General features: G+C 54.3%; 1 protein-coding gene and 1 long non-coding RNA gene across 2 annotated transcripts in view; one reads left to right on the forward strand and one right to left on the reverse strand.

The window, feature by feature from the left end:
• ERGIC1 (endoplasmic reticulum-golgi intermediate compartment 1) overlaps positions 1–12,558 on the reverse strand; it is a 106,651-nt gene that overhangs the window by 17,622 nt on the left and 76,471 nt on the right. The window contains exons 6-7 of the mRNA XM_004272005.4: positions 6,961–7,065; positions 2,297–2,357 (exon numbers count right to left, since the gene is read on the reverse strand). Coding sequence (XP_004272053.1) covers positions 2,297–2,357; positions 6,961–7,065 — 166 coding nt within the window. The remainder of the gene's footprint in view (positions 1–2,296; positions 2,358–6,960; positions 7,066–12,558) is intronic.
• LOC117202221 (uncharacterized) lies at positions 1,143–4,672 on the forward strand. The gene is made up of 3 exons (XR_004484431.2): positions 1,143–1,729; positions 3,604–3,672; positions 4,442–4,672. It is a non-coding gene; the product is annotated as an uncharacterized LOC117202221 (long non-coding RNA).

The following is a 12,558-nucleotide window of genomic DNA, read 5'->3' on the forward strand; positions in this document are numbered from 1 at the left end:
ATCACGGTCACTGCACTCACCCCCCAGCAAGGCCATGCACAGTGTGCTCAACCAGGCCCCTGGGGCCAGACACTGACGATGTGGCTCATTTTCACTCTTATAAACAATGACCTAAACGACCATTATTTTCCTAAATCCTTGCACACTCTCGTATTTGTTTCCTTAGCTTACTCTCCTCTAAGTAGAATTGATGACTCAAAGGCAATGACCAATTTTAAGGCCTTTGGTACAATAGAGTCACTGCCAGTATCTTCAGACAGAGTGGTCTGTGCTAGGAAGAAAAACAGGTGTGTTGCTAGGCCTGGGGGTTATTGTACAAAAGGTGGTCAGGGAGGGTCTCTCTGAGGTGGTGGCATTTGAGCTGAGACCTGAATGACAAGAAGCAGCCCCCCATGGAGGACCTGGGAGCAGAGGGACAAGCGGCGGGGACGGGGTTGGGGGGGGGTGGTACCAGGCTTGAGAGCTGAGGAAATGAGAGCCCGCTCTACCCCGACTGTCTGGTGCATCTCATGCATCTCTCTTTCCACTGAAGCCAGCCTGAGATGGCTTTCGTCAGTAGCCCGGGAGCAGGAAAGGTTTTCTGCCCACACCCTCCATCAGCTTGCACACCCTGGGGCCTTCCTAGCTTGATCTTCTTCCAATATCAGGCAGCTGAGAGGTCCAGGCTAATTGCAAGCAGGTGGGGACAGGCCCCTTGGGACAACACGCTGCCCGCACGCAGAACCACGATGAACACCCCACCATATGAAGAATCGTCTCCCTCCAGTATAATCAGACATCTGCGTGAAAACCAGGGGGCGCAGTTACACACTGACACGCTGCGGGAAGCAGCATGAGTGGGTACAGACCCAGCTGGGAAACAATACGGTAAATGTAAAGCAAGTCTTGTAAATATCAGAGGCGTTACTGCAATGGTGAAAAGGTAGAAACCACAGACGTTTTCCGTGAAAAGACAGTGCCTTAAAGCGCAGCAGAGCTGCTAGATGGGCAACCGTGCCTCCATTACCAGTGGAAAAACTGTACACGAACTGTGGTTATGATGTAACACCAGGCACAAAAATCAGAAGGTAAGCTGCTTGGAAAAAATGACTTCTGCTCACGGGCAAGGATTCCCAGGTACACGGAGAAATGAGAAGTTTATTTGTTGGGGCAGGTCATGGAGGGCAGTCCTCTTTTGCTTGGATTATCCCAATTCCATTCCATGCTTAGGCTGGTAGAGAGCACAGGCACACCTCGTTTCATTGCTTCACTTTATTGCCCGTCAAAGACACTGTGTTTTTTTGTTTTTTGTTTTTTTTTACAAATTGAAGGTTTGCGGTAACCCTGTGTTGTCAGATGACGGTTAGCATTTTTTAGCAATAAAGTATTTTTAAATTAAGGTATTTACATTGTTTTTAAAGACATGATGCTACTGCACACTAAACAGACTTCAGTGTAGTGTAAACATAAATTTCCTATGTACTGGGCAACCAAAAAATTCCTGTGATTTGTTTTATTGCATTATTCACTTCACTGAGGTGGCCTGGAACTGACCCCATAATGTCTCCGAGGTCTGCCTGTGAATGTATTTTAAGAAATGATTAAGGACATATGGGTGAAAAGGTGAGCTCAGGTGAGGAAATAAGAAAAGCCTTGGTAACCTGTCCTACAGAACCCAGTGGGTGGATCCGCTTGAGCAGACAGACCTCCCAGGCCCGTTCTGTGCAAGGCCCCACGTGCGTCTGCACAGGTGTGTAGGTATGTGTGCTCTTCTGCGGGTCTGTAGAGACGTGGCACGCTCTTTAATCTGGGCCAAGGTGCCAGGGAGCCCAGCGGGGAGGAGGCTCAGGGAGGGGCCCTTCGTGGGTGGGAGGGGCTGAAGCAGGAGGAGGGGGTGGGGTGGGGGGCAGCCCAGGTGGCCAGATCTGGCTGAGCCACCCACAGCCCTGTTCTCACGGTGCCACTTGGAGCCAGGATGAATTCTGGCTCTGTCACCACTCCCTGTGGGATCTAGGGTGATTATCTCAACTGACAGCAATTATGTGGCAGTAACGATAATAATAACGATAACATCCGGTATTCATGGAGCAGTGATGATGTGCCTAGGACTGCCACGACAAGTCACTTTTCTTCCCTTCTCTGTGAGATGGGGATAATTCCACTTCCTCACAGGCTAGCTGTGGGAATGAAGCATTAACAGCTTGGCTTATGGCGAGGGCTTGGTAAACGTTCCCTCCCTCTCCACCCCGTTCCCTCCCTGCTGCACTGGGAATCTTGGGGCAGAAAGCTGTCCCCAGTGTGGGTATGGGGTACATACGGTTGGAGGTGAGTCTGTCTGCTCCCCCGAGAGCGTTGAAAGCTCCGTGGACGTTCTGGACCTGTGGAGAAGCACAGTGAGGGACCGACCCCAGGATGCTACCACCTCTAGGCTTGGTCCTAGCTGTGGGAGAATGGCCAGGTACAACCTGGTCTAGGGACCTTACCCGTGTGCAAAACGGGGATCCCGCATGGTCTGTCTTGTAGAGACGTCGTGGGGAGCAAGATACAGACACGGCAGAGGCCTGACACATGGTAGGCGCTAGTTTGCTTCCCATCTTGAGCACTTACTGTGAGACACTCAGTCCTGGGTACTTAGCGTCATCTCATTTAATGCCCCTAATGATGGACCATGGGCCCATTTTACAGAAGAGCAAACCAAAGCTTGGAGAAGCACCAAAATTTGTCCAGCATCTCACAACTGGGAAGTGGCTGAACTGAACTCTGAATTCAGGTCTGTCTGACCTCAAGCCTACATGGAGTGGCTCTTTCCATTAAGGCACACAGAAAACTCAAGCAAAGGTAGAGCTGGGTCTCAGCATGCTCCTCCTGAGACCCCCCACAGCCCTCTGAAAGAGGACCCAGGGCTGCTGGCCTCCGACCCTGTCTGCTGTGGGGAACATATAGCAGTTGTGAAGATACTCCTCCTCACGGCAGCCGGCCCAGCTGTGTCCCCCTGGCAGGGGCTGAAGGCCACGTCCCACCTCTCCTCTGAGGACAACGGGAAACCAGGTCAGCCTCAAGGAGAATCTAAAGCAGGACAAAGTATGCCCGATACATGGAGCATGTCATCATGGGCATGGTTAACAGGGGCTGCTGGGGTAGGCATCCTGGAGGGCTTCCTGGGGGAAGTAACACTGACACCAAGATTTGTAGGAAAGTGGGAAGTTAATCACGCTAGTAGCTCATGCAAACACATGAGTCTGGAGACTGAGAAACAGAGCCCGTGAAGCCCTAGAGAGGAAGGGGGTGAGGAGTGGAAAGAGAAGAGGTCAGAGAGGTGGGAGGGGACAGGCTCCTGCAGCGAGGGCCACTCCAGGAACAGTGGGTGACCTGACCCTGATCCTGGTCTCAGGTCGCTGATGTTGATCGAGCACTTAACACAACTGCACACTCTTAAGAAGCTCAGAGGAAAGCTTGTCCATTGCTGCCTCGGGATTGACTGTCTAAAGACTTGGTTTCTAACCCAAGAGGACAGTGGCTGCAGAGGCAAGAGTGCTAGAATAGTCCCTCACATCGTTGCATGTCAGGGTTTCATCTGACATTCATTTGTACGATTATCTGATTCATGTCTGTCCTCCCCTCTAGACTATACAATACTTCACGTGGGCAGGGACCACGCTCATCCTCACCGATATGTGCGAGACCTGGCACATAGTAGGTGCTCAATAATTACTTGTTGACTGGATGGTGGATGGATAGATAAATCCTCAGCTAAGTGTTCTACATCTTTAAAAAATCCTATTTCCGCCATAAGGGCCAAGCGGAAGGCTATTACTGTCCTGTTCTATAGCGGCAGACAGCAATGCAAGGCTGCCCCTCTTCTTCCTCTCTTCTCCTCCTGTCCCCTGGCCTTGGCTGTAGCCCTTTCCTCACCTCCCTACCTGCAGCCTTGCCTCACGGCCGGTCTTCCACGTGGCAGGTGGGTGCTCTTTCTATGACACCCACCGGCCTGGGTCAGCCCCCACCTTCCTAAACCTATCGTGGGTCTCTCGCTCCACCTAAAACTCTGCTCCCCCCTCCAGATGGACACTGCTGAACCCTCTCTGCTGACTCTGATGAGCCTCTGGAATCTCATGTACAGAACATCATTCTGATGTCATGGACACTTGCTGATCCATTTTTTCTGAAAGTGACCTTGAGGGTCTTTTCTATGAAAATGACTGGTTGGATGTGCCACAGAGTGGGTTCTCTAGGACAGGGGTGATATGCAAGACTTCCCTGTCCTGTGCTTGGCTAGATCCTTCTCACCCTTTAGCGCGTGGCTCAGATGTCACCTTAGATGTCACCTCCTCAGGGAAGCCCTCCCTGACCTCCCAGGCTTGGGGGTACCCCGCCCCCGCCTCCACATCACTGTCCCGAATCCTATGCTTCTCTTGTCCCTTGTAACTACGTTTATTTACATTTAATCTCTTCTTCACTTGAGGGCAAGAATCCTGTATGGTTTATCCACCGCTGTTACCCCAGAGCCTTGCACAGAGCCTGGCGCAGAGCAGAAATTTTGAGGGGGTCTGATGAATCCATGAACCTATGAGGCACAGTCAAAGAAGATCCAGGGCCAGACATACCTGGTTTTCAAGCTATATGACTCTGGGCAAGTTACTGAACTTCTCTGACCCTGTTTCTTCCTCAGGAAAAATAAATGCCACCCAGCATCCTTCAGGGAGTTCTTGTGAGGGTTAAACAGAGGGTCATCTAAACACTGCTCTCTAGGTGAGAAAGTGCAGGCTTCAGTGCAGGCTGAAGAGGTCGAAAGTTCCCATGAGGAAGGAGTGTGGATTCTGGTGGTGCTGCCAGTGAGTTGCACGGCCCTGGGTCGTGACTCCGGTCTCAGTCTCCCCATATGCACACTGGGGTTCACAGTGCCTGCCTCCCCGGCTGTGTCGAGGATCTGCTGAGCTGGTGGGTTGCAAAGGCAACTGGGGTGCTGCCCAGCGCTCATATATGGAGGGCCCTGTGGCTTGTCAGCTCCCATCCCACTGGGGTGGTGAGCATCCCACGTCTGTCTCCCCCATGGCCGTGTGAGCCCCTGTGGGCCGGCAGCATCCTACCCTGCAGGGCCTGGTGCAGAATGAGAGCACAGAGGACAACTACAATGGCCACAGCTCATTTCACTGACCGGTTACTCTGTGCCGGGCAATTGTTCTAAGAGCTTCACGTGCATTACCTCATTTTATCTTCACTACAATTCTATGAGGCAGGTACAACTGTTGTCCCCATTTTACAGATGAGATAACTGAGGCTTAGCAAGACTAAATAATTTCTCCAATATCAGACAACTGGTAAGTGGTGGAGCCACGATTTGAACCCAGCAAGGCAGGCTGGGGAATGTCCACACAGCAGTCCCTTGGATGGAGAGATGGGAGGTGTGCGTGTGAAGCCTGTGTGAATTCACCTGCAGGAAGTGAGTCCACAGTCCCGGGGCAGGCCGTGCTTCACTGAGTGTGTAGACAGCAAGTCTGGCCCAGGGAGACTGGGCCTTCTCTGTTCCCAAGCACCGTCTCCCAGAGGAAATTCTCTGGGGCCTCCAGGAAGGCTGGGAAGGCGATGACCGGGTCACTTGGGCTGGGCAAAGGTGCCCCGGGAAGGAAGCATAAGCAACACAAAGGGAGAAAGGAGTGAGAGAGGGCACGGGAGGCAGTCCCCGCGGTGCGGCCCGAAGCCAGACTCTGATTCAGACCCAGGCTCTGCACCAGGCTTTACCCTCTCGGTGCCTCAGTTTCCTCATCTGAAAAATGGAGACAATATATTGTATCTACCTCTGGGGCTGCTGAGAGGGTAAAAGAGGATCGTGCCTGTGAAGTAAGGTGCTCGGCACGCACAAAGCGTTCAACCAGCATCAGCGGCACACGGACGTATGCAGCATGTATGGGGGGCGGGGGTCGCAGAGCAGTGCAGGCACGCGTGTGCCTCTGGGTCTGTACGTGAGATGTCCCAGCCGGGTGGGCCTGTGTGTATCTCTGGGTGGTGTGTGTGTGTGTGTGTGTGTGTGTGTCCAGTGGGTGGTCTTAGGGAGCATGTATGAGCACATGTATGTCAGGGCACACTTTTCGGTGTGTGTCTCATGATTGTGTGTGTGAGTCTGAGCCGACGTGTGTGCACACGGTGTCGGAACAGTGTGTATGCGTGTGCCTGTGGGCCTGCGAGGGCCCCGTGCACAGCTCACCGTGCCTGGAGGGCACCCACCCAGCAACCTCAACTAGGAAACAGGATTCTCATCAAGCTAGGCTTGGGGTCAGGAGCCGGGTCGCCATGCCAGCACCACAGCTGGAGCGGTTACTTCCCCTTCTGAGCCTCGATTCCCTCTGTCACGCAGGGTGTGGCACAATTCCCCTTCAGCACTGTGCTGCTGGGGGTGGAGGAGAGATGGAACCTCACAGCTGCCCTGCCCGCAGCTGGCAGAGTTCGGGCGGTCAGCGTCTGCTGCCACGGGGAGGAAACTGTCGGGCCGGGCCCACTGGACGTGGTCCTGTCCATCAAAATCACAACAGGGAGTCTCAGGACACTTCCTTCACGCCTACTCAATGGACATGGGCGCTGACGTTACAGCGGACAGGGCACTGGACTCGAGGCAGACGCCTGCTGGGGGGCCCTGGACAAATGGCTTCTCTGGGCCCAGCTCCAGGTCTGCAAGACGTGGTGCCGTCTCCTGCCTCATGAGGCTGCCCTGGCGCAGAGAAAGCACGAGCACTTAGTACTTGCTCATGAAAGCCAGTCCCCTCCCCCAGGCCCCGGTCTCAAGCCGAGGTTCCAAGTTGAGTGCAATGTTGATGACATGGCAGCCGTATGCTCAGAAGTGAGGCAGAGGGGTTGTTTGATGGAGCGGAGGCTTGAAGGGCATGACCCCTCCGGAGGGAAGCTCTCTATGTCCAGGGAGGACAGAAGGCTCTGGTGATGCAGCCCCTGGACGCCCACCTCCAGCCACCCCTTCTGTGCCCCTCTCACCTGCAGCGTGTCCCCAAAGGAGAGCTTGTGGATGACGTGGGTCATGTCCGGGTTCTGTGGCTGGGCTGTGGCACTGTGTGTGGACACGTGGAAGTTGCCCGGGACCTGGGGGAGAGATGGAAAGTTTAGGAGTTGGGTCAGCTGCCCCAGAGGGTGGGGTACAGGGCTTCACCCTGGGGTCAGGCAGATCTGGATCCCAGCTTGGCCACTTCCCGGCAGCGGAACTTGGCAGGAGCCTCTGGTTCCTCGTCTGTGGAAAGGGGGTGTCAACAGTGGCTAGCCGAGAGGACTGCTGGGGCTGTGGGTGGGAGGGTGCATGTGAAGGACATAGCTGGGTGCCTGGCTCAAGACCACGGCTCGAAAAGGCAGCTGCCCACCATCAGCTTCCGGGCTGTTTCCCCCCCGGGGGGTCGGGGAATGACCTTTAGGCCTGCAGACTAACGAAGCTTCCTTGAACTCCAGGTCAACACGATCACCCACCCAAATCTGCCCCATCACCCTAGACTGGGGGTTCCTTGAAGGCAAGACCACAGCAGCCCGCTTTCCTCCCTGGGTCTCAAGGCTGTGCAGAGCGCAGCCAGCGAGAGTTACTGAATGAATGTCTACTCAGTGAACGGCGCTGATGAGGCCTCCACAGCGTCTCCGGGGGCCTCTCTCCTCCCAGCTGCTCAGACCAACCCTTGGTGTCATCCTGGCCCCGTCTTTCTCTCACACTGACGTCCCACCCATCAGGAAATGCTGTCACCTCCACCCTCGAGACGCCCAGCCTCTGAGCCCTCAAGCCTCCACTGCCTCCCTAGACCAGACAAGGCGGCAGCCTCCCCACTGGGCTCTGGGCTTCTGCCCTTGGGGTCCTCAGGCCTTTCCCCAACAGTAGCCAGAGGGGGCCTTTTGAACCCAATGTTTGATCCCGTCACCCCTCTGCCAGGACCCTCCAAGGCTTCCCTTCTCTTGAGTTGAAGCCACATCCTCACGTCTTCTTCTGCTTACTCCCTGTGGCCACGCTGGCCTCCTGCTGCGACGGCAAACAGTGCCAGTGTGGTCCTCGGGCCTTTGTGCCTGCGCCCCCTTCCTGGAACCCTTTTCCACATGGCTCTCCCTCAGGCCTCTGCTCTGGAGCCTGACTGACCCCCACATCCCCCAAGCCCCTTACATCGCTAAAGCACTCAGCATCACCCACCATCTTATCCTCATCTTGTTCTCATCTGTGTCCTCCCACGAGAATATAAGCTCCATGCTGGCAGGGTTTTTGTCTGATTTGATGCTGTATTCCCCAGGCTCTGGCACAGAGCAGGTGCTTAATAAATATGTATGGGATGAATTAAAGAATGAGTAAATGACATTAATCCTTAAAACAGCACTTTTGGCTTTGACACCTGGTAATTCCCATTTTACAGAAAAGGAAACTGAGGCTCAGAGCAGTGAAGAAACTTGCTACGGTCACCTGTCAAAACCGCGGCCATCGGACTTCCCTGGTGGCGCAGTGGTTAAGAATCCTCCTGCCAATGCAGGGGACACGGGTTTGAGCCCTGGTCCGGGAAGATCCCACATGCCGCGGAGCAACAAAGCCCCCGTGCCACAACTACTGAGCCTGTGCTCTACAGCCTGCGAGCCACAACTACTGAGCCCGTGTGCCACAACTACTGAAGACTGCGCGCCTAGAGCCCGTGCTCCACAGCAAGAGAAGTCACCACAATGACAAGCCCGCGCACCACAACAAAGACCCAACGCAGCCAAAAATAAATAAAAATAAAAAAATAAAAATAAAAAAAAAAACCCACGGCCATTGACCTCAGCGGCCCTGGGCTGATGGCCACGTGGAGCCAGCCTTTCAGGAGGTGCAAAGCTTGGGAAATGATCCAGACGAAAGCCTGGCCTTGGATGAGCCCCTGGCCTGCTGTGACACAGACTTGGAACAGAAAATGAGACTGCATGACCTACACTGGACCAGAGGGATGCAAAGACTGTGGGAGCCACGGGGGAGGGCCCCCAACGCAGCTGTGGGTGTTCTCAGGGGAAAGAACACCCTGTGCTAAGGCTCTGAAGATGAGTCTGCATCACTCAGGAATAAGGGGAAAGGCATTTGGGCAGAGGGAACGGCATGAACAAGTATGGAGATCAGAAACTGCCCAGTTGGTGGGCATGTGTAAGAAACAAGAAGAGTTTGGTATTACTGAACCCCGAATAAAAGAGAGGCCTGGGGGAGTGGCCACAGCAGGAAACAAAGAGGCATTAAGAGGGAGGTGGGGCTGTTTAGCAAAGGCCCCAAACACCACACTGAAAAACTCAGGGTTTATTTTATTCCAGCTCAACAAAAGTTTAACGAGCTGCACTAGAGGAAGGAATAAGGTTTACGGCTTAGCATCCGCTTATTTTGTAAGCACGCCTGTCTCAGACACAAAGTTGTGGGTTTCCTGCAGGAATATTAATGTCTTCACTAGGGCCTAAGCTTAGGACTGACGTGAGAGGTACCAGGCTAACAGGGCATGGCCCAGGCTCAGTGAGCTCACAGTCAAGTGTGTCATGGGCTGCTTGGAAGAGGGGGCAACCTGCTGGGTCTGGATGGGGTGAACAGAAACAACAGCTCAGCAAGATCTCCCTGGAGGGATAGCACTGCCCACTTCAGGGGCCCAATTACCCGTGGTAGAGTAGCAGGTGAGGGCCACATGCGGGCTCCAGTCCGTCCTCTCTTCCTAGCTGTGGGACCTTGGGCAAGGTCATTAACCACTCTGTGCCTCAGTTTCCCCATCAAGAAAATGGGGATAATAACCAAAACAGGTTATGGGAGGATTAAATGAGGTGAATACAAAGCCGACGGCAGGTGTTATTGGGTTGGGTTTACAGGATGAACATGTTTGAGCCAAGAGACAAGAACCCTCCCAGAAGAGGGAACAAGCATGTACATGGGCAGGGTGTGGGGAAAACCCTACTGTATTCTAAGAATACTTTAAACTTCATTTTTACTTATATAAATAATACCTGGATATATTTTCACTATTAAAAATCCATGTGATAGGGCTTCCCTGGTGGCGCAGTGGTTGAGAGTCCGCCTGCCGATGCAGGGGACACGGGTTCGTGCCCCGGTCTGGGAGGATCCCGCGTGCCGCGGAGCGGCTGGGCCCGTGAGCCACGGCCGCTGAGCCTGCACGTCCGGAGCCTGTGCTCCGCCAACGGGAGAGGCCACAACAGTGACAGCCCGTGTACCGCAAAAAAAAAAAAAAAAAAAAAAAAAAAATCCATGTGATAAAGTCAGAACTAAAGTCCCCATTGCCTACCGCCCCCAGAAGTAAGAAGCAAATAGCATCCGGTGTACATCCTTCAGAGTTTTTCTATGCAGTGACATGGGGCCTCCCATGGACAGGGCCGTGGGCAGAGTTCAGAACTGGGTTTGGAGTCTGGGCCTCACGCTCCCAGAGTTAGGTGAGTCAAGGAGGCTGGCGCCCGCACATCTGCCACCCGCTGCTGCCCCTTGAGGCTGTGACTCAGTGACCCACACCCCCTCAGCACGGAATCCATCACAGGTGGCTGACTCATGCCAGCACACGCTGGGCTGAAGAAAGCAAAGACGACGCTTTTAGAGCTGTGACTTAGGAACCTACGTCATTGTCTCTGACGGGTTTTAAAAACATATAGATGGAGCCAGGCCCCAAACCCTGGTCCATCCCGTCCTCCTCCAGGGGGGCTGGGTGATTGAGCAAGGACTCCGGGCTGCTGGGGGCCTGCTGGGGGCTGCTGGTGCAGCTTGAAACACGTGAACTCTGACATCCGGCTGCTGGCTGACTTCCTGATGGATGGATAAGGGGGCCACAGGGCAAGTGTGAGCCTGATACTGGGAGATATAGGGGCGGGGACCAGCTGCTGACCTCACCTGTCATCACGGCTGGCTTTCTTATCTGAGCACCCCTTGACTGAGAGCTCCAGGAAGGCATGAACTCTTAACCTTCCAAGGGTGGGGGAAAGAGGCTGGCCTGAGGTGTGACCGAGATGCTGGCCAGAAGCAGCAACAAGCAGGGGTGCAGGAGACAGAGCAGGGGCCCTGGTGCCAGGCAGCCTGGGTTCAAATCCTAGCTGCCGGCTCTTTAGCAGGTCACTTAATCCCCTGTGCCTGTTTCCTTAGGACTGTTACAAGGACTAAATGAGTTAATACTGGTAAAGGGTCGGGTGAAAGCCCAATAGGCGGCGGCAGTCAAAAGGTGAGGGCTGGTGTGACCCTTTTCTAGGATCTCAGCTGTCCCCTGACCAGAGAAGACCCACTTCTTGGATGTTATCCATGCACATTTCATGAGCACACTTGTAGCCAAGCGACGGCGGGTGCCAGATGACGAGATCACAGACACCCCACTGACAGGAGACAAGGCCAGCCGGGGAAGGGCACCGAGACTTGTCCCATCCCTACTGCTGTATGTGCTTTACAGATTTTAATCTGTTCACAACTTACAACCCGTCAGCAGTATCATTATCCCATTTTACAGATGAGGAAGCCGAGGCTGAGAGAGGCTAAACTGCCCAGTCATTCAACCAGTGAGCACTGTAGCCAGGATTCTCAACCATAGGTCTGTCTGACCCCAAACAGCAAGCTCCGGTTCAGCCAGAGCCAGCGGGGGGCCTCACTGGAGCCTGTCTAAGGGAAGCCACCCACAGCCTGAGGCATGTTTGCCAAGCTGAGGAGAGTGTGGCGCTGGGCCATCTCCTGGGTGGTTGTCCTGTCTCTCCTGTGCCCACCCCATACTCGGTGCTGAGTAAACGTGGTCCCTCCTGTTCACCGTCTGAGGTGTTTATATCTGTTTAACCCAGGTGATCATACCCTCCTAGGGGAGGCCCCCCCAGTAGGGAGGCATGCATGTGTCTGTTCATCTTCAACCATCCTTCAACCCCAAAGACAGGCCTTCCCTTATGACCCTATCTCAGTGGGTCTCCTCCTTAATTTCCCACCATAATACCCCCTTCATTGTCTTCCTGGCTGCTTCATCAAATTATATATTGGCTTGTTTGAGTGTTTACCTGTCATCCCGCAATAGATTGTAAGTGCCACTAAGGGCAGGGACATCAGTTGCTTCTCTGGGCACTGCACCCCAGTACCAAGTGTGGAGCCAGGCACACAGCAGACTCTCAAGAGCAGGATGTATGAGTGAATGAGCTGGGGGCATGGGGCAGGGGGCAATGGTCAAAGGAAGTCAGAATGTGATATGGACAACAGCAACATAAGGATCATGATGGGAGGGGCAGGGGAGGGAGGGCTCCCACTCAGGCACCCATGTCAACGAGACCTGTGGGTGAGCAGCAGCTCTCCAGGCACATAGATGGGGGCAGAGAGAGGGCATCAGAGGCAGAGTGAGAGCCTGGCCCACCAACAATTCACCCACCTCCCTGCATTGTGCCCACACTGGCCTTCCCTCATCTCCAAGGCGTGCCCTCCACTGCAGCCAGCATCCCAAGGGCTTGGCTGTGCAGTGGCCCCTTACTCTCCCACATGGGCTTTCCCTGCAGCACATGGGTCAGTGGTCCACCCCATCCTTGCAGCACCAGCCCTCCTCTTTGATTCATGTTCTCTTCCAGATTCTGGGGCCCACTCAGCCCTGGTTTCCCCCTACCTATCTG

This window comes from Orcinus orca, chromosome 3, assembly GCF_937001465.1.
Source record: "Orcinus orca chromosome 3, mOrcOrc1.1, whole genome shotgun sequence".
In the NCBI taxonomy this organism is placed as follows: Eukaryota; Metazoa; Chordata; class Mammalia; order Artiodactyla; family Delphinidae; genus Orcinus; species Orcinus orca.